The 22,899-nt window shown below is 35.3% G+C and overlaps 1 protein-coding gene across 3 annotated transcripts in view; it reads left to right on the top strand.

Moving 5' to 3' along the window:
- Positions 1–22,899, top strand: part of CERKL (CERK like autophagy regulator) — a 58,995-nt gene that overhangs the window by 15,849 nt on the left and 20,247 nt on the right. Inside the window, exons 2-4 of one of the 3 annotated variants that reach the window (XM_072874256.1) lie at positions 9,534–9,776; positions 17,651–17,782; positions 20,440–20,490. In XM_072874256.1, the coding sequence (XP_072730357.1) occupies positions 9,534–9,776; positions 17,651–17,782; positions 20,440–20,490 (426 nt within the window). The remainder of the gene's footprint in view (positions 1–9,533; positions 9,777–17,650; positions 17,783–20,439; positions 20,491–22,899) is intronic. The other 2 variants (XM_072874258.1, XM_072874257.1) reach the window with 2 other exon arrangements.

Raw genomic sequence — 22,899 nt, 5'->3', positions numbered from 1 at the left:
TTGTCCTTACTTTGTGGAGAGAGGCAGTATTGTATGAGCCTGTTTATGTCAATATTTTAATAATTTATCTTTATAACTGCTTTTGTCTGTATTTATAGTAACATTGGCACCCTTTGTACAGAAGATACAATCAGTGCTGAAAGGAAACTTGCATCCATCTGGAAGCAATAAACTTTTCTAAAAGACTGCACAGTGTTACTTAATCCTGTGATTTCTTACTGTGAGTGAAATTAAGGTTTGGTTCAGTTGTGTCACATCATATTGGTATCAAATCTGTTGTGAGAGCTTTGTCATAGTGTTAAGCTACAAACAAAATTTTAAAATGGATGAAAGTCTGAGAATGTTATTTCCTCAGTCACAGGATTATGTGTCACTGCAAATGTAGTCAATTCCATATAGTAACAATAATTGTAATACCAGAAAGCTTCTGGAGTATTGCATTTTGTAAGCTTTCTCTTTATATGAAAGGCTAATTTGTATACATTTGACTAAGTATACCTTAAATTTGGCGTTGTGTTCTGAGTCGTTTTTGTACTATACATGTATCATGTAGTATAAAGTGTATTTTTAATACACAAAAATATTTTACAAAGTTAGAGAAATATGAACAGTTCCACTAAGAGGAAGGGGAAAAAAACCATGTATGCTATAAAGATCATCTAACAAAATTCTGTGGGGTTTTCTGTTGCTTTTCTTTTACGTCCGTTACAAGCGTGGTGTACATGAGCAAAAAAGGATTCATTCATCCCTGCAGGCAAAGTGGTGTAGCTTACATTCTTCCTATTCCTATGTGGAAACTGAGCTGAAGAGCATTGGGGTGAGGGGACGGGTTTATGCTTGTCAGAGGACTCTGGTGGTGCTGTTGCCATCTCTTACCCTTGGGCTAGAATAGAAGGTGCAGATAGAATGATACAAAGGATTGCTGAGTTCATGAAGAAAGCTTCTGAAAAAATAGACCACAGATCAATGAGGATAAAGCCAAACATGTAGCTGTTGACCAATGAGAAGTTCATGGATGAGCTTATCTAGCAGCTGATAGCTATGCTTCAATACCTAAAAGCATGAATTGCTAATATACATGAATTACCAATAGCTTACAGAAGGAAATTGTCCTCTGTTTAGAATGGGATGTGTCTGTTCTTTTTTCCTGAAGAAAATGCTTGCCTGAAAATGCTTGCCTGAAAATCTTTTCCAGAAAAGACTAGAATTCAGATATTGGAGGCATGTTGAGTTCCCTGAAAGTGGGACACTGATATTTAGCAGTATGGATGGTTTGTAAATCTGTATTCGAAGCTGAAGTAAGAGTGCCAGTAAGAGTCCAAGTAGAACTAATTATTAACTTGTAGTTTATCAAACCCAGTGATGTCATATGGCCATAAGAGGCTATTTTGATTCCCCGCTTCCCCTTATTTTCTGAAATGACAGAAGTAATTGCCCTGATTATGATATAAATTAGTAGGTATGAAACTGTGTGTATGGGTGAGATTTTTTCGAAGCAATGTAGAACTAAGCTAATGTTTCCTCTTTGGGGATTCTTTAGTATCTTCCAGCTCTGCTAGCCCGCTGTATTAAATCATCTAAGCCATTAGATCCCAGTCTTCTGTTTTATTTCAGAAATCTCTCTCTTTAAATGAATTCCATTATATGACGGTTGTGTTGTCGGTCTGTGTAAGACAAATCATTTAATCTGGTGCTTAAATTTGCAGAGGTTTTACAATATGATGGAAATAATTTGATGTTTTTTACCCTGTTGTTACTCTGAAGTTTGTTATGTGACTCCTTTCACTTATTACATGAAAAGCCCCAAAGTTTCAGGCGCTTAATGAAAGGTTTGCTGCTACTTTTCCAATCATATTATGAAATTAGGCAGTATGTGGGCCATAGTCTTAATGTAAAATATAGAGCTTTCTCTAGTAAATTTATTTTCAGTGACCTCTTTCTTGGTGTGGTGTTAATGAGAAAATGTAACTATTAAAAAGCAAAGTCTTTGCTGCATGCATCCTCTCAAATGCTTCAAGGTTCAGAATGACTCACTGTCTGCCTTGCTTCCTTTCAGCTAGCGTTGTTGTTCCGTATGGCATTATACCCAGTAGATCTTCGTGTTAGGGGGGTTATTTTTCATTTCATAATCTCCCTCAAATTCTTTGTTGGAGAATGAAAGGGAAACACTTCCTTAAGGTGAAGCTTCTTGTCAGGAACAGCATTTGGCCTTGTGCTAAGCTTTAATCGCACTTTTCCATGGAGGTATTTATTCAAGAAGCTATTGGGCTTCTTTTCAAACTACCAGTTTTGGTATGTTTTTCTGACAAAGTTCTGCTGTTAGCCTGTAATTAATACGCAAGGTACTTCACTGCTCTAAAATAGAGATGGAACAAGACACTAATGAAAGCTTGAGGGATAGATGTCTAATGAGCCTCACTGCAAGAAGAAGGGCCTTGTCCGTGGCCTGCCGGGCATCATGGAGACCCAGGATGCTAGGTGCAAGTGTCACTCCTGAGATCTGGTTGCGCTCAGAGGGGAAGTTCCCAGATCTGGCTCCTCTCCAGGGGGAGTCAGTTCCAGCAAAGACGACCTCTGAACTGTACTAAACTCTGTCTTTATGGTATGGGATTAATTGAACTGTTCCTATGTTTGCTCTGCCAGTTGCCAGCATCATCTTTCATTTTGGTTCAGCCAGAACTAGGCAGTTTGGCAGTGGTTGCTTGTTGTCAGGAATTCGCCTGTTGCCATCTTTTAAAGGTGTAGTGAAACTTAACCAAATTTTAAGTCCTTGAGTATGGTCCAACTCAGGACTTCAATGACTACCCCAAATGTCCCCTGAAGCTGCTCTTCCTGCAGTTGCTGTGATGATATGATGCTGGGCACAGGGGCATGTATCTGCAACAGCCCTCTCGGTTTGATAAGGGTGTTCACAAGACTGAGGATTAGTTTTTACAAGAGATGGTGGAGAACAGGGATTGGAATCAGCTGGTCAAGGAGTCTTGGGGAAAAGAGCAGTTTGAAACATGGAGAGAGACAAGAGAGGAGGATGATAGGTAGGAGGCTGCAGTTTTAGATGTGTTTACCCATGCTATGAATATAGTAAAATTGTCAAGAAATACGCTGAGCAAAGAATGCAAAAACTTTTCACTTTTTGTAGAATGTATTGAAACTTGCACACCACCATTCAAGCCAGTTTTATATTGTTGCATTTATCACATTTTGTCTTTTTAAAATTTATTATTTGTACAAATTACTAAACAGAGAAATCAAATAATGTAATTTCTGTTATCTAATATAAGCCTTTATCCCATGATCTGGGATTTCCATTGGAAAATTACTGTGGGGTTTTTTTTGTTTGTTTAGGTTTTTTGTTTTGTTTTTGTTTTTGGCTGAGATTGAGTTGAAAAATTGGAGCCTGAAGTACAAATTTGTTAAAGAATATTATTTTTTTAGTATATCAATTATTCTTCATAATAATCTTATTTTTAGAGATAGCTGTCTATGATAGTAGATTAAAATAAGATGACTTCTCTAAGCCAGAATAGTGAATAATGCCTTTTACTGCTGTATTGAAATAGTGGTAACTTCCTATCCAGCAAAACTAACTTAATGTGCCATTATAGGTTTATAAAACAGAGCTCTATTCTGAGATTTATAATTTTTTTGAATTGATAAGATGTAAATAGTTACATCTTATCAATTCAAAAATCAAGATAAACCATTGTGCATCTTTCCCAATTCTTGCTGACGCTCGTTGATCTGTGTGTGTGTGTGAGATCTTTGGGGAGTTAGCAATTGGAAGTGAAAATGCAGAGCAGATTGTCTCAAACCGTGTTGACTTCCTGCTGATGAAAGGAGACAGTCCCAGTCCTTCCTTCTTCCCTGCTGTGTATTTTCTTATTGCTTTGAAGCATCTCTGGTTTTGTAGGACTTAACGTTGAACTGATTATATTAAACAACTTGTCAGAAGGCTAAGGCAGCAAAAAACCCAAATAAAGTGGACAATCTATGTAACTTTAGGGAGTTGAACTGGCTCAGCTTGGTTTTGCCAGGTGCCAGACATAAGCAAGAGGGCTGGACTACACAGTCGTGGCAGGTGAGTGAGGTAGGTGCCTGCATTGGAAGAGGGATTAGCGGCAAGGTATGGCATTGGCTTGGCAAAATACATCACCCTCAGATTCTCCAGAGAAGGAGAAGGAAAATTGGTTGTATTCCTGTCAGATATTTTGAAGCTCAGTTTTCTGCCCTGAAGGAATACAGCTGTTGCTGCAAGTGAATAGCTGCCATTAAAAGATGAAGTTAGTAGTTACACCCTGCTTTTACTCTCCAGCTCTGGAGGAACTGGAATGCGTCTCTTCAGTATTTTGTAGCACTTCCTGAACTCCTTGCTGTTCCCAAGGAGGTCATTACACACAGTCTGAGAAACGTTTTTCTAGACTAGGGCCTTGGTTGTGTTATGCTTCTCTTACAACGCCATTTAAAAGGACTAGAGTAGCATAAAAGTAATCTTCAAAGAAAAACCAGCCCCTCCCCAGCCTGGCCCTTGCTGTGCCGCCTTCTCCTCAGCTTAGTTTGATACTCTTGGCAAGCAGAAAGTGCAATTTTGCTTTCTCTGCTTGCAGAAGAGAGTAAGAGGCATAGCATCAAATTTTGCCAAAGGTGTTGCATGACCTGTCTTTTTGAAATAAAAAACCCCTTGAAAATTCAGATATTCTGAAAATAGCTTTTCTCTCTCATGATTAGAGTCTTTAAATTAATGTTAAAAAGTGTGGTGAGCTATGCAGTGATTCTCAGCTCTTCTGACAAGAATGATCATACTTGCTCCTTTGTATTTCTCATTGCCAGTCTTTCTTAATCAAAGTTGTAGCTGAAAACTCTGTAAAGGTTTTATAAATCAGTTGCATCCTACTTATTGTGCTTTGCAGACTACAGTAAGGGAAAACTGGGCTTAATAGTGAGTTAATAGTTGCTGGTTTATATGTATTAGACATTATCATATTTATTGTAAAAATTTGTAGACATATTGTCAAAACTAATTTAATTTTTTATTCTATTTATTTCCTTTTTGGTTGTATATTAATACAGTTATATTTTATTGTATATCCCGAATGGTTGTTTTGAAAATAGTGTTCATACAGTGTAAGATGATCTGTAATCAGTTCTATAATAACTACTGTTGATCACTGTATTTTCTTTGGTATAGTCTTGATGATTTTTATTTCTAATTATTTCTATTATGTTACACTGCACTTAGCTATAGCAATCGACTATTAATGAAGTAAACTTTCAGAGCGTAATGGGACAGAGAGCCTAAAACGTGTAAGAGATTTATCTACTAAATGTAGTTAAGTGGGGCTAGGTCTCTTGCCAAAGGTGATAGGAAGAATTTAAGCAAGGGAGTATAGCACATTTTCCTTCATGTCCAATTCTCATACTTGAATTATACAGCCACATTTCATGTATATTTTCTACTGTCTCCCATGTACTCCAGAAATTTGTTACAGAAATTAAGACCTCAAATACCAGTTCTAGATGTTGGGCTTCTATTATAGGAAAACAGTCCAATAAATATTTTGTTGTTGAAGTGTCGGTGTTTATATTTTAATAGCACACTTCTCTTTACAAACTGTTCTATTTATCAGTAGTACTGCTTTTTTCTTTGTGGAAATTTTCTTCAATTTTGCTGTAAACATGAGATAATCTATCTGTTTAAAGCCTAGTTTAACACTCTTAACTAATTAAAATTTGGTTTGCTATTTACAATTAAACTATATTTGAGTGAATTAGTCCCTCACCTTTTGATTTAGCTCAGTGTGGTGTATTTAGACATAAATTTTTATTAAATAAGAGATTAGACTACCATAAATAGGAAAAATGTAGGATAGTCTCATTGCTTGAAATCCGTGAGAGGATAAATAGGGGCATAAAACTTCCTAGAAATTCATATATCCAAGCAGGCTTTTTTTCATGCTGTATTTGGAAAAAAAAAAGTGGACATGTGCAGAAACTGAGTACAATTAGCGTCAAGCAGATAAATCCAACTCTAATCCTGTTTACGCTCTACATCAGACAGATGTGCTGAGATTGATTTAGACAAGCCCTTGGCTTATAGTAATTTTTTTTTAAGTGCCATATATTCTGTTTTTGTTAGATCTTTGTTAAATGTTAAGTGCTGTTAGTTTTACTCTTCCTAACGCCTGTAACCTACTTTATACAGGTTCCCTCTCTGCTCTCATGATGACAGGGCAGCCTGGTAGAAGAGATTATCTTTATTCCTTGTAATTAAATTGACTTTTTTTCAGAAGATACAACAAAGGGAAGTGGGTACTGAATTAAATAAATAGCATGATATCTAATAGATGTATACTTAAATCTCTTGCAAGAACAGATGGTACCCAATATCTTTCTAAGTAATGTGAGAGGACAGTTAATGTCCTGAAACAGCTAGCAATAACCAATATGATACTAATGAACCAATAGGTTTTTTGAAGTTTAAAAAATAAGGTACATATTGGATTAGACACTTTTTTAAGTAAACTTGGCTGTTATCACATACTAGAAATATTTTATAAATGTAGCTCATGACTTAAATGTTCTTTATCTGAATTGTTTTATAAAATTTTACTGCATTTGCGATGATCTTAAAATCAGTAAAACTAGAAGATTAAAATTATAGAATATGCCTAGGGACTTTTATGCAGATTTCTTTTCAACTTTAGTAAAAAATGGCTGTCCCAATCCTATTAGCTAGTTCAATATTTCCTCTACAATTTAAAACTTGAGGATGATGCTTTTGTATGATTCAGTATTCCTGCGGCTGATATGGTTCTCGAAGCTGTATCTGAAAATATATTCCAGTAGAACAACTAGAGTCAAATACTATTTCTGAAAGTTTAGTGTGGTCTAGTAAGAATGTATTATTTTAATTTGCAAGAGTTTTGATGTGCATCTGAGCAACACAAGAATTTGACAAATACAGAGTAAGAGGAAGATGTAAAAGCAAATAAAAATCCAACTGAAATAGTAGCTTGAAATGAAAAGAGAAGGCAAGCCTTACCTGGCTTATGACTAAATGTCATTCTATGAAAGCTAGTAGGGGGAATAAAAAGTATTTTAACAGGCCTTCATTTTACCTGTTTTGTGCCGGACGAATAGGCTAATGTTTGTAATTTATTTCTGATGCATATGCATAACATTAGCATAACAGAATTTGTGATATTCTCAGCAAAACTAATAGTTTAATCCAAAATGCTATTTGTTTAAAAATATTTAAAAAGCAAACACATTTATCATATTTGAATTGGTCTGGGGGAATAAATGCTGCAGCTCAGTTGTTGCTGCAGAACAGTTGTTATATTTCATGTGTCTTTGTTTACCAATTTTCCTACAATGTTGAGTTTGCATGCTGGAATTTTCAGTGTTCTGTATGTCTGACAGCGAGACCTTCTGGAAAAAGATAAGCAGACCCCCTTGAAAATGCTGGTTTTAAAATTAAAACAAGTCTTAAATAGAGGTAATAAACTATGTAGTTCTAGGTAAGTGATTGAGGATATCACAGGTAAGTGATTCAGGATATCACAAGTAAGTGTTTCATTTAAGGCTTACAAAGACTATTTACCTCCAAATGTTTTAGAAGAGCAATACAAAGTTTGAAAAAAATCAAGATCTCTGATTTGATAACGTTAGTATTAAGGTTGCTTGTACAATGTCCAATCACCCTTTGAGTCTGTTCAAATGGAATCATACGATTTTTTTTTCCCCTTAGTCCCCTGGTATCATTCAATGTATCTTATAGAAAATTCTTTTACAGCAGTCATTTCGGTAGTTTAAGCTTTGTTTTGTTTTATATTGTTTCGTGAGTTGCCTTCTGTTTATTTGCTGCATACTTCTGAAAATCTGCACTGCAAACAACTTCCCACGTACTGTCTCAGCACACACAAACATTTATTTGTCACAGTATTCCTGCTAAGTATGGAATGGTTTTAGTCCAGTTTTACACCTTAGTAGCTGACATATGGAGAAATTAAGATGGTAAAATGTAACAAGTTGGAAAAATGTGTGGGAAACACAATAAGGTCATGCTTCTATCTCTGCAGTAGGTTATTTGGTATGGAATAGGAAAAATACCAAATTGGGTTGGTTAAGAATTGCCGGGAGACGTAATACTGACCTGAGCTTTAGCTGTGTTAGCATTGCTGAGGTGCAATCCTCCAGGATTTCTGGATAGAAAGATGATCACTGCATAGTCTGGTTCAAGAAATGATGTTGAGAAACGCCAGCATCAAACTGTTACAAGAATTGACGCAGGCTGCTTTTTCCTGCTCAGAAAAAGTATGACTTGCTGAAGCCCTCAGCTTCATGTAGTGTCATGAAATAGGTGATACTTGATTTTGCAGTCTCACACCTGCACTGCTGTCCATCTTCTCCAGGAAGACAGTTAAAATAGACTTTTGCAGCTTCTCCCTGGCCCTTCAGTACAGCATGCAGCAAATACTCATCGAACAGAATCTGGTATGGCTTTTGCTATTGAGAAACCACTTGACTGAGCTGTTGCTAGATTTGGAAAAAGTTTCTGGTTTTTAGCTTTTCTTGCCTTGGGCTGCAAGGGGACCTTTACTGGTCTAGCATATTGGATCTGCTGTAATTACAAAGCAAGAAGGGAAACTTTTCGTGTCCACAGTATCTGGCACTGATCGGAATGGTGACGTTTTTCCTTCAGTCTGTGTATTTGACTTTGTTTTTGAGGAATTGGGTGTTTTACAGCTCAAGAGAGCAGAAAAAGAAGCCTGTACCACCGTGGTTCAGCTGATACATCTCTGAAAGGCATTTGGAACTAGTGTCACTGAAGTGATAGTGTCTGCAGCCACAGGGTCCATGTCTATAACAGGCCTGAGATAAGAAAACCTTCACTTGTGTTCTAGCCTAACACAAATCTCCTCTGGGGTGAGGGTCTTGAACTGTAACAAGAACTTTTGAAACTGTTTTTCTTTTACTTGTCTTTTAAGTCAATTCATAACTCAAAAATGAAAGATAAGATGGGTGACACACTTTTGGTTTATTTTTCTATTTTTGCTTAACTATTTTCTGATATGTCGCTAGTCTAAACCCAAAAGGCAGCAGTTGTATCAAATGAAAAAATAAATTTGGCATATAGTCAGCTTGGGTCATAGCACTCTTTCTGATCTCCGAGAGCTATGATTTAGGAACATATATTGAAGAATTTCCTTTTTGAATACAAATGCATACACACACACAAAAGATGGTTCACTCTTCTTGGAGCCTGCAATTTTATTTGGTTTTTTGAATATCAGAAAAGGGATTAAATAGCCTCTTTGAAAATGTGCTATTTGTATAGCTGGATACCTAACCTAAATAACAGAAAGTTGGTAAAATATAACACCAGGGATTGAGGCAAACGGTATGCAGTAAGTTTCAATATAGGCATGAGCAGATGCAACAACTGAAGCTAGAAATGAAGCCATAACAATAATTTTTTTTTAGATATTACTCCTAATCATGTTGATAACACCTTTTTTTTCCCCCCCCCACAGGTGATTCTCGTATGGTTTTACAGGCTCAAGAGGAGATTATTGAAATGAAAGATGTGTTTTCAGTAAAACTGAAACGTCGTCGTTTTGTAGGACAGAAAAAAGGTGGTACTTTGTTGGGTATCACAATTTTTAAATGTTTGAATAGAGAAGAAAATAAACTAACAGACTGTGCTATCCATTTAAATAACTTAAGTGAAGATCACTGTCATTCATGGTTTAGACATCTAAAGGAAATTTTGAATGGTAAGCACTTAACTGGGGTTGATGTCATTATTATTTCAGACTTGTTTCTATTGGTGATACATAAGGTTGAGTGAAACTTAGAAAAATATTTTGCCTGTGGAAATTAAGACACAGATATGAATGTTATTGCTGGAAAATGTTGTTTATTACTGAAGTTTTACATGATTAAGTGTAAAATTTAGGAAAGTGACAATAATTGACTAATGCATCTGTAAAAATTAAACCAATTAATGCTACTTTTTGAAAGTGCTTTGGAAGCTTCTGAAAATAAGTAGCTTACTGTATTCTGACTGAAGAGTCTTCTGGGAAATCTGTTTCTTAAAGAAATAAAATATATTGTTGATGTTTTCACTTGGAATTGCAGCACATCTGATGGTACTACAGTTGTTGCAATCCTGGGAACTCTTCAGGGACTTCCTAGTGACTGTTTAGGAGCTCTCACTTGAGACCAGCAGATTCTTTAAGAGACTAATGGGAGAGGCTTTCCTCTTCATAAATTCACAGGTGGAAGTGATCTTAAGGTTCTGTAGGACTCTTATTGTATAATTTGATACAAAAGGTATTGACACTAGCTAGTGATGAGAGGCAATACTTTATTTTAAATATATCTTTCTGTGTTTGCCTGGGCTAATGCCAGTTTCAGGATGCTTTGTTTAACCCATGATAGTTGCGGTTTTTTCATGGAAGCTGTATCAAATTTAAGAAAAAAAATTCACTATTTAGGAAAAAAAAAACCCACAACAAACCAAAGCCTTTCACTGTAATTTAATACCGTCAGTGTTGGAAAGAGACAGAATATAGCACACTTGTGATTTAAAAAAAAACAAAACCAAAAAACCATACAAACCAAACTCTCTGATTTAGCTCCAAAATGTTTACAGACTATAGCAAATGAGTTTGTTTATTACAGAAGAAAAACAATCCATCTTGTAATAGACTATTAAAACTCCAGCTGAATTGTTAATACTGAGCCAGATTACAGAATGCAAATCTTAACACATCTGTAGCATTTGTAACAACACTTTCGATAGTGATTTATAGTGTACTACTAGTAAAGTGACTTTGTCAAAAGCAGATATTAGAGAAAGTAAAATAACATGAGTTATTAATGGTGCATTCTTACATTGTTTGCTTACAATATGCTTTGGATTTTCCAAATAAAAGTATGTCTTAAAAAGTGCCTTCCCTTGTCCCTTTTTGAAAGACTTTATCATGAAATATCTAAATCTGCCAAAGTGCCAAGATTCTTGCAGATCTCCAGCTACCCATAAAGGCAAGGACATTTGCATAAGGAGCAAATGTCTGTTTTGTTCCCAGATTACCCTCCATCCATCAGGAGCAGTGATACCATATGTTCACAGAAAAAAAGCTGCAGTATCTCTTGCTCAGGTTGCCTTGACTTCGAGGTGCAGTCTCTGTTTTATAGCTTTGTAATTGGAAGCCACCTGAACCTGAAAAAAAAAGCATTCTGTGCAATGTTGCTGTTTCTAGTTCTTCCTTCAGCTTCAGTCTTTCTCCAGAAGCTCAAACCTTGTGGAGATTTTTCTTGATCTCTAATCTGTACATTTTTCTCCTTTCCTTTCACTTCAGGAATAATCAGGACTCAGAGGGGAAAAAAATAAACACAACCCCCAAAATATAATTTACTAATGTGTATATTGTTTTAAGTTCTGTAATTACAATAAAAGTAGTTTTCACACTGTTACATTTTGGAGTGTGAGTAGATATTCAAACTGCCTCTCTATCCAGAAAATCAGCAAAAAAGCAGCAGCATTTCTGTGTTCAGTGTGGCTGAGATGCATTATCAGTAATTGAAACAGTGATGGTATAGTAATGGTATAATTCAGAAAAAAGCCTTCTGATTTAAAATGTACCAAACATTGGTAGGAAGTTCCCAGTGGGATTCAAGTCTGGACTAAAAGTATAAAATGCATATAAGTTCTGTTGATTCCTCAGTGACTGAAATCTCAAAAGGCTCATTGATATATCTCTGCTTGAAACAGCGATGAATTTTCATAGTTTTTGCCCCAGCTTGTTTTCATAATAGTGCTGGTGACATCTTTGTTAGTGAACCCAAATTGGCTCCTTTTAGATTTCCTTATGAACTGCAGGATAAAGTTAAAATTTCATCCTTCTAAAATAGTCAAAATTTAAGTGTACATGTCTCTTTTCTAATCTATCTGATCACAAAGAAAATTCTAATTAACTGCTGCATTATTTACTTGAAGGTTTTTTATGGCTTCTAGGCTGAAGCAAATTAAAAGCAGGTGATTTACCGAAGTAGAGTGTATATATGTTTGGGTATGGCTGTCAGTAAACATGTAATTTCTTATGTCAGAATGGCTAAATATTACTAAGAAGTGTGTCATCTTTGAAAATAAATGCAATTTCTATTTGTTTACCTTACTCTCTGACAGGTTTTTAAATTTTTATGCATATACGTTAATTAAGGCACAACAATAGCAAGTTTATCAGTGATGATACGAGCTAGAGTTTTATCTGGAAATTTGTTCTAGTGAAGATTTCATTTTTTTTCTGAAATACCATGTACACAGTTTCCCTTTTACAATACGTTTTGTCTGACACGAATGTTTCTTGCATGGTTTTTCCTGTTCATTCTTACTCTCTTCCCAGTGAGTGAGTGTCCTCTGCTGCTTTGAATTTGTGTTCAGAGTACTTCAATTTAAAGCCTAACTAGACTTTATGAAGACATAGACATAATTTTTTATGAAGCCTATCACCATATAAGTGAGCACACGGATATAATATAGTTGTTTAGTTACAGTGGCTGCTGTTACCACTTTTTGTGTGTGTGTGTGACGGTAACAAAACACATCTTCCCACTTTTAAATAAGTTCTTCTTTTCCACATAACATTGATTTTCCGCATAACGTTGCTGCTGTTCAGATGCATGCCAGCTAGATATGAAGAGCTTGCTCAATGATACGGTGTTCAGGAAAACTGATCTTCTGTATATCACATATTTGTTAAACTGATGTAAAATGACCACTGCCACCTTAAGGCATGCACTTATGGAGCCTTGGTTCTGGACTGGCTCCTGGAAAACCCATGGCAGCTTAGACAGATTCTAGTATGCTGTTGATCTCGTGTCAGACCTGCTGCACACCTGACTCGCAGTGATTTCCATTTATACATTGCATCTTTTTGTAGTGAACTTACGGGCATGTACAAGTGGACATACTGTGTCAGTGGAATTCACTGTTTAATTTAAAAACCTCTGTGCGTGCAAATGCCCAGTGTTACTTAAAGGGTTAAGACAGCCCCAGAAATGAGGGAAAATGCATAATTATCAATGCTTATCCATTTATTGGAAATTTTTTTAGCAAGATAGGACGTTTTTATTAACAGTTGATTTGAAAAAGTTTTCTGTAGACTAACAGAAGACAGTAAATATGGTTAAGAATAAATGATAAAGTAGGAAAAAATGCATGAAGTGCATTTTATTTTTATCTACTATTCTGTAGTACCTCTCACACTGGGATTTGATATGAACGTCTGAAACTTCATGCATGAAGTTTTAATTAAACCATTAATGTTAAACATTAACTTTGGTTAGTTAATATTAACAGTGGTGTCTCCATAGTTACATTAACAAATCTGTCTCATATTATTAGTTTTCCTCATGTATAATATTCTTACTGTTGTATAAAGTATTTATAAATGCATGCAATAATGACATGATTCCAGGCTCTTTAACTTTTGTAACATAAGCCCATTTTCATAAAGCTAAGAACTGAAAGCAGCACAGATGTATGTCTGAGCGTAGCGTCTCTGCTGCCCTATGAGCCTTTGTTTTCAGAACACCCTGATTGACCCACCACCCTTCATGGTTCACTGATTCACTTGATAGATCAAGTTTAAACTAGTGCATATTAGCACATTTGTTAGTACTAGAGGAACAGTTGGCCTTCCTGCTTTAGGCTGCTGGTTCATTTCAAATGGAGCAGCCACAGAAAACAATAACAGAATACCAGTCAGGAGAAGACCAAAAGGCTGACAGACTGAAATCAGCCGCAGACTGTAGTGAATGAGATTGATTCATTCATACAGATGTTGTTAAAGAAAATTAAAAGGTGATTATTATTTAAAAATACTTTTCAAGAAGTTTCACTGTATAATTGCATGAAAGTTTACTTTTGACTGTTATTGGATATTCTTTCATTAAACTTGGTTGTTTGGTGTGTTAGAACATGTCCAGTGCACACTGGGAATGAGAAATAATAATTTTTGTCATGATCATCCATTCATGTCAGTTGACAGTCACTTGGCACAAACAAAACCACATCAGTAGTGTACCGTATCTCTACTCATGCCTTGTTTGTGATACCTACTTCTATAAATAAAATAGTTTACCTTTTTAAAAAGGTAAATTGATATTCAAGTAGTCATAAAGAGAATATTATAACTTCTATCCTGTGAATTCATTTGGTTCTTGAAAATCTCACTAGGATTTATGTATTAACTCTGATCTACTTTTCAATGATAGCCTAATATATATAATCATAAATAGAGTTCCCATTTGAGAATAATTTAATGAATGAATTTTTTGTTTTTAAAAAAAAGGAAACAAACATTCAATTAAGTTTCCTGAAAAATCTAAGATTTTTTTCCCCACCAATTGAAAAGTCTGTATTCCTTTGCCTGCTTATGTTTTCTTTTAAAACTTTATATTGCCACCTGGGACTTAACTGTTTTTCAGTTTTATGTACAAAAATTTAAGCGAGATAGTGATGTTTGCTTTTTTCCTTCAGCTTTCTCCTCAAGGTGGTTTAACAGTAACAGAAAATGAATTGTAACTTGCACTGTCTGGGCGACAGAATTTATGATACTTCATCACCTTTTTCTCCTTCTACAAACTCTGTACTCTCCTCGTTCCCTCTGCTTTGTGTATTATAAGTGTGTGTGTGTGTGTATATGTATTATGTTTAAAGATATACTTTACTTACGATAAAAGACTCTGTAGTCAGTTTTTACAGTTTTCTGGCTCTGGGTGTTGGTGGGGGTTGAGCATTTAGGGCCAGCTGATCACAGGTAGGAGCTCCTGTAGAGAAGATAAGAAACACGACAGCACATTAATGAATGTGGCTAAATCTCTTCTCTATTAAATCAGGAGTCCTTATTCTTACAGTTTTCCATTTAATTTCTATTGGTACTTTAGGAAAAATATGAAGTCACAGAAATTATTTTTTTGGTCTTAATATTTTTATAATTTCTAAAAGACTGCAATAGTACCCTAGCAGATTTCCAGTAAGTGTCTTGGATAATGATTATTATAACGTCTTTATGATGATGATTTGTATGTTTTAATAGTCTTTAGGAACTTTTGTGTTCTAGGTAGTCTTCCTTATTTGTGTTGTAATTACTATGATTAGAAATTACCAGTACATACCTGCAGTGCTTGTTTCTGTTTCCAGAGAATCCAGAATAATTTAGGTTGTAATGGACCTCTGGAGATTATCTATTCCAGCCTCCTGCTCAGAGCAGGTGAGCTCCTAAACAAGATCAGGTTGCTAGGAGCCATGTCCAGATAAGTTTTGCAAATCTCTAAGGATGGACATTCCACCGTCTCTTTGAGCAACGTGATCCATAGCTTGATTGCCCTCATTGCGAAGAGTGTTTTCCTTATCTCAGAGTGGCGTATACCCTGCTGCAACTTGTGTCCATTGCCTTTTTGTCCTTGCACCTGCACGAAGTCTGTCTTGGTAGCCTTTGTTAGTCCCACAGTAGATACTTGAGGACATGCTCTGTTCTCAAGGCTATACAAAGCCTGCTACCTCTGCCTCTTGTATGTGGCTTGTTCCAGCCCCCTTGCTGAAGTCACAGTTCTCTGTTGGACTCGCTCCACTTGATTAGTCTTGTGCTGGGGGGCCTAAACGTGGACGCAGCCTTGGAGATTCAGGCTCAGAAGACTTTGAATACAAGGGCATAATCACATCCTTTGAACTGCTGGTTGTCTTCTTGTTAATGCAAGCCAGAAAGCACTTGGCCTTCATGGCATCAATGGCTCACTGTTTGCTCAGGTTCAGCTCCGTGTCCCTCAGGAACTTGAGATGCTCTCTAAAGAGGTGCTGCAGAGTTGGTCAGCCCCCAGCCTGCACTGTTAGGGTTTTGCTGGGCTGGGTGCTGGGCTGCGTGTTTGTCTTTATTGAACGTCTTCAGGCTTTTGTCAAACCTTTCTTGGAGCTAATCAAGGTCCTTGTGAATGGCAGCCCTGCCCTCCAGCACATCTGCTCTCCTCACCAAGTTCCTTATTTTCTTTTAATCTCCTTTTTAAAGGAGATACTTTTTAATATAGGTGCTAAGGCTTATTACTGAAGACATTCAGGATTCACCAGGCATTAAGGATTCATCAGGATTAATTTGCCGTGCAGTGACATGGCACTGTGTGTAACATTTTGCCATAAATATAATTAGAAATCTTGGTTTTTATGTATGCTTTCAGGTTACAACAGCAAACTGATCCAGTAATTTCCTTCAGTATCTTTAAGAAATCTTCTAAGATTTACTAACACAAACTGGATAAAGTGCTAGTTTTCATTTCCAGATTCTCTGATGTGTTTAAATAAGTAAAAAAAAAAAAATCTATGGGACTTTTATAATTGTTATGTCTTGGTCTTAAGGAATACTTTCCCCTTTGATGCTGAAATAGTATTTAGCTATGATTTCTCTGAGGAATCGTTCCTGTTCAGTTGTTGAGGTAGAGTAAGTGGGGAACAGCTTCAGGCAGTCCCAGCTGACACTGAAGGTACTCATGGCTGTAAAAATTGAAGTAATATTCTACATGGGGCAGGAAAATGTGCTTTCACTCTTGGTTCCTTTTGGAGTTATGGCCTACTACTAATTTTTGCTCTTGAATGCTGAAAGCAGTATACTTGCTAGATACTCTAGCTTTCATTTGGCTAAGAAAGTGATAGTCTAACCTGATAGTAAAAGAACATTTAGAATTTATAAATGAATTAATTGAATACAAAATTGTTCAAATCATATATTTTAAATAACTACCAAAGAAACAGCAGAATCGTGTGCCACCACTTGCTTTATGTAGCAAACCAACCTCACTGAGTCATGGCAATTGTCGGAATTCTAGAAAAGAGAACTTGAAAAGTAATGTTACTGTTTTAGTATGAATTATTTACTCTTCAACAAAATGCCCTATTCCAAGCAATAAAATTACTTCATGGGATCAATGTGCAAGGCAAGGTACTGTTTGCATAGGAGTATTTCTCAGTGTTGTTTGCTCAGAGTTCATTAATTCGAAGACCTAAATGTAACTTTTTAAAAAATAAAATGAACAATATTTCTCAAATTTCTGAATTATATTACCAAGTTTTCTATGTCTCTGTATTTCTTCTGATCTCTTTCAAGATGAGGCAATTTCCTTTACACTGTTTGAATTTGCAATCTCAGAAAACAAAAGTATTGGATTGTAGTATCAGTTCTGTTGGGTGTTATTGTCACAATGCCTGCTGGGAGTGTTTCATATTAAATTCCCAAAGAGATATGTTTTGATGTTTGGGGGTTTTTTGTTGCCCAATCTTATAACTTCTCCACATTCACTCTGCTCCTGTATCAGGGTTTAACTAGGTTATGACATATACTTTTTTTTTCTGGTTCCTACAATGTTTTGGTTAGTGTGTGATTCATTTCTACTGTTTATTAGCTATACACACAAAAGTCATCAGTACTGTAAAATTTTAAGATAAATAGCACACATCAAAGAAGAAATTGAGACTTTTTTTAGACTGTAATTTACTTATCCTGTTGAAGTACTGTAATGGTTCTAATATTAAAAAATAAGCTGTAGAAATAGCTGGGCTGTGTGTAATCTTAAATGTTCTGTGTTTTCTTTTTAGGCTTTCAAAATAGACCAAAATCCTTAAAAGTGTTTGTTAATCCAAGCAGCCACAAAAGAGAAGCCACTCATGTTTATTATGAACAAGTTGCACCTCTTTTTAAGCTTGCTGACATCAAAACTGATGTCACAGGTAAGTTGCTTCAAAAGCATAGTTTAATCCTTTGTGAAACTAGTACGTAAGCATGCAAGACAATTTGAATTTACTGCTAATCCTTATTGGCTTTGCCTGCAAGTCATGCATTTGGAACTGTAGTTAATACAATGCAATATATTTTTATTTCATTAAAAAATGTTTTAGTAATTCTGTTATTCATTGAATAGTTTTCCCCTATAGCTATCGATACTTGTAATATATTTTTCGCGTTTTTTAAAGCAAGCACACTATAAAAAGAAACAAGCATTTAATGTCTGACAGTCTTGTATGTGCTTGCTAAGAGTTGTTCCTGCATTCTGACAAACACATGTCCTTAAATACTACTTCTCTTCTGAGAACATCTATTGGCCTGAGATCATAAGAGGGGCTTATCCGAAGGACACATTATTTCTGGATTCTGACTCAGTTTCAGAGATGACCTAGAAGCCTAAGCGATTAAGTTCTGTGATGACAAGGGCAGTTCTCATGAGGCACATGGGCACGACTTGGTGTCTGGAGAACGCAAAGGTACAACTTTAATGTTGTAGTGATGCTGCCTTCTGCTCAACAATGGGTTCCTGATAGCAGGTTTGGATTTAAGGCTTCAATTTCTGCTAGAGTTCTGCTTTGTGTCCTGAATTTGCCCTTCGGCTGTTTCATTTGATTGACTTTTTGTAAGACATTGAACAGGGAAACAATGAATTTTCTTAAAGCAGTAAAATATTAAAGATCTAATCATTACTTCTGCCCCCTTCTGTGAAGAGACCGAAACTTATGCTGCATCAAATTTGATCCCAAAACCCACCCAAGTTTACAGAGAAATTATATTAGTATTTCCCATTCCAAATAATTTTTTTATCCATAGTATTACAATTCCCTTTAATACACTGCTAATTTTTGATGATGCATTTCATATCCATGTGAAGTGTATACTCTGGTGCAAGACATCTTAACACCAAAAAGTCTTTTTCCTATGTCTGTTGTAATTGGTTTGCAAAATAATCAGTTCCAGCTTAAACAAATTATAAGATGGAAGGCTCATCCTACAGTTGTCCCTTAAACTTCTTGCGAAATCATGACCAGTTCAGGTTGCAGGCCAAAAATAATTCTGAGCAAATCTGATTTAGACCTGAGGATATAATAATGCAATAAGTGTTTATATATGAGATTTATCTTGCTGATTTTATTACCTGTCTCTATGTATTTTTAAATTACTTAGCCCACAATTTAAAGTAAAATCAACTAAAGATTAAAGACGCATGAGAATAAGTGTGAAAAAGATTCAGTCTGTTAGAATTCTGTAGTGATAATTTCTTAACTTCCCTTAATTGACAAGGGGATGCCAGCAGCTTTATATAAGTTTTGATTCTCACAGATATATTTTTCACCTGCAAGGCGTAGATGATATTGTAAACAGATTAATAATAATGCTGTCTTCTTAGAAATTGCACTTAGCCTTGTTTGGTCACAATTTTTTTAAAAAAGGGTTTTTTTGTCACGCAAACCTTAGTTAGAGATGACTGACTGTCATATTGTTAAATTAGTTATTATTTTACTTTAAGCAACTATTTAAAGAAAATTATGTTTTTAAAAGTTTTATTCTTTACTACTGGTTAGTGTTTCTTTTATCTTTACTGTGAACATAACCTTGTTTGTTAAAGGCAGCATTATCATTGAGCTGTATAAGATTACATTTTTAGCTATGTAATGTCACCTGGAATCCTAAAGCTGAACTAATAAGGCAAATCTTTATCAATAGTTTTTTAGATTAATTCATATAATTTAATATAAGCTATGAATATAATTTGTAGTGGTTTTAAAAACACTTTTCCTAATTGAATAAAAACTGTTTAAAGTTTATTTTTATTTATTTTTCTTTTATATTTTGAAAAGAAATTTCTGGTTTTAGCCAGATAAATGTTTAATGGCTTATCCTTAAAATAAGGTAATTTTGGCAATGTCCAAATACTATTGTGCTTATTAGCTGCCTAACACTCCTCCTACAGGCAAAATGAGAAAACTACATTACAGTTTTAAAGACTAGTAGAGAGCTAAATATTTAAGAACTATGCATTAAAAAATAAAAAGGGGGTGGTGGTGCTGGTGGGTGCTGAGTGAAAAGTCCTGTCTACTGGTACCATCTTCTAATAAAACCGAGTGCCTCATTTCAAGTAAATTGAAGAAGTTTTTTTCCTCCCATAATTATTTTGGATTTTGTGAAGTTGGAGTGTGCATCTTGCTGTTACTGCTTTTTTGAAACATGCCCAATATTTGCATACATAGTGGTGTACACAGGTGTATTAGGTAGTAAAATTTGAAGGCTTTGGTACAATTTTTACACTGAAGATAGTTTACTTTTTATCTTTTCACATACACATATTTAAAGCTTAACGTTAATTGTACACAAAAATCTTAAAGCAAATTAGAACCTCTGAAGTGACTTCCAGCACATACAGAATACAAGACTTACAGGTTACTAAAAAACCCCCAAAAAACGCAACAAACTTTGACAGTGGAGTGCTGAAAGACAGAGCTCCCCTCATCCAGTCGTGGTTTTTGGTAGGTGGCTGTTGCTTCCTACATGATCAAGCTTGACAGATCTTTTTCTTCATTGTAACTTCTGTTGGAATAAACTTTTTTTTGTTTTTTTAAAGGTTTAGAGTGGAGGTATTCTCTCCTACTCACTGATACACAGCAGTCAAAAGGCATGTATGTAAATAAGTGAGTTCTGAAATAGCATTTACTTTCTCCAATTATCTTTACATTTGGTAGGGTTTTCTTTTTTTTGCCAAATTACTTTGCACACTACAGATGTATTAATTTTAGTGAAATTAACCAAAAGTCTTAAAGAGTGTTTTGTTGGTGTTTTGGGTTATTTTTATTACATGGAATAAACAAATCTCTGAAGTGCTCAGTGCAGTAGAAAGTGGGAGTTAGCAATTTTAAACTGAAACAGTACTTTAACTGTAGCTAAGGGTAAGCAATACTTAAAAACTGGTCTTTATACAGCTTTTTAAGAGTTTGGCAATCTTGAGTGCTGCAGCTGGGATATGGCTGTTAGGAGAATGGTGACTCTTCTAAAAATCCACTTCAACCAAAGCTCGCCCCACATTTGGGATACCTACAAGTACGGGCAAATAGTGATAATTGGAGCTAGTATTTTAGAAATATATTTGTACCTTGCAAAATCTTACACATACTGAAGAAAAATAAATAAAGGCACCCCCAAGAGACTCGTAGTTTGTCTCACTTCTCTTCCTAGTTTTGACTCTTCTGCTTCCGTTTATGCACAATTACAAGCTGGATGTTTAGGCAAGACCAGCAGCCTTCCCCACACCCCCATTTTTAGGGCAGAATCACAAAGGAAAAGAGAGTGATTGAGAATTGGACAAATAATATTGGTTTAAACTTACTCTACAGTAAATAACATTAATATTTTTTTCATCCAGTGTCAACACCAGTTAATCTGTTGTTATCATTAGCAGGTCTAATCCTATTGACATTAGTCTGTGACACGAGTGCCACTATTTATACGTGTCATATGGAAGTGTCCCACGTTTTGAAGTGTTGAACTAATTATATGTTGCTTTATCTATATGCAGGGGCCAAACCCTTAGTTTCTTGGTGGCTATGTGAGATAGGGTGTTGCAATGTATTGGAGTATGTGTGACTCTGTTCAAACGAGGTACGCTGTCAGTGCCCTTCTTTCAGAATGCTGATGCCTGAAACTTGATGCGTACTGGAATTTACAAGTTGGGAAGAAAATGTCCTTGAAAAAGGAAAACTTTTCAATTATGCATTAGAAATGGTTGAAAAAAGCATTAAATAATATTTTTGTGATAATATTTTTGCCAAATATGTAATCTGAATCCTTCTCAAATGGTGAAAGAAGCTCTTTCTTCCTCTTACCAAAATTTATTGTGTGGGGGGTTTTTTTTGTTTTATTTTTGGTTTTGTTTTTTTTCCCCTGAATTGGAACAAGACCAAATATTCAAACATCTAGCTTTTTTCCAGCTATCAGAATGACTTTTACGTGTCCCTCTGGAGGTTGTCAAGCCTGCAGAAAACTTTTTAGACATGGTCTTTTTATGTCTGTGTTGGATTTTTTCCAGTTTTTTTCTAGTTGATCGCTTTTCTATGTTCTCATGACTTTTTTCCTGGAAACTTCATTTTTTCATTACCTTTTTGTCACAATGTTTCAAAATAGATGCTGTGTAGCTCTGTCATTCTCTCATCAAATTTTAAATTTCTTGGAATTATCCCCAATGTTAAGCCTTGCAGTAGCCCTCCTATATAATTTCCAAACTTAAGCTATTAGATGCAAAGAGGATGGAGTCCCCATCAATCTGGTTAATACCAGTAATTTTTACTGCCTTTATTGCTCTCTCTGTAGACATGAGTTGTCTTTATTTTCATATCCTTGTTCTTTGAGTGAACTGATTTTGTAATAGTAAACATGACTTACATACATTAGGAAACCACTGAGCCTGTTTTCTTTTACAAAATAAAATATTATTTACTGTACCATTTTAATTAGACTGTATTCATAACTTTCTAAATGGCATCATGTTCATTTAAAAAGGCATGTAACCTGGTAACCAACTGTATGTTTTCATGGGAAGAGTTTCTTTTACAGCTAAGCAATGGATAGATATTTGAACCTTTCTGTATTTTTGCATGATGCACAGTTTTATTGGTCACTTTTTTTCACAATCTACAGATAACGATGAAAGGATAGTTCCCATTGGTAAAAGCAGAACTGGGTACAATAGCTTAAATATTGTGCTTTGATCTTCCAGAAGAGGTCCTGCATGAAAGTAAATTCTGTAAATAATTCCTGAAAGCTATTATAGTGACAGGTATTTCTGTAGCAAAATGGTAATTCTCTGCCTTTGATACAATCAAAATAACTCTAGTTTTTAATTAAGAATTTCCAAAACACTAAGCACTAGAATTTTGCTAATACTGGTTGGGAGCTCTTGAAGTTATATGCTGCTATACAATTGTTTAATGTGAAGTGTAAAAATTTTACCACTTTTATTTTTAATTCTTTTTCTTTACCAAAAAAAGTTATATATACACGCATTCTTGTGTGTGTATATATAGGGAGAGAC

This window comes from Ciconia boyciana, chromosome 10 (assembly GCF_034638445.1).
Source record: "Ciconia boyciana chromosome 10, ASM3463844v1, whole genome shotgun sequence".
Lineage (NCBI taxonomy): Eukaryota > Metazoa > Chordata > Aves > Ciconiiformes > Ciconiidae > Ciconia > Ciconia boyciana.
The sequence above is the reverse complement of the archived record's forward strand: the minus strand, read 5'-3'. Positions and strand labels throughout refer to the sequence as shown.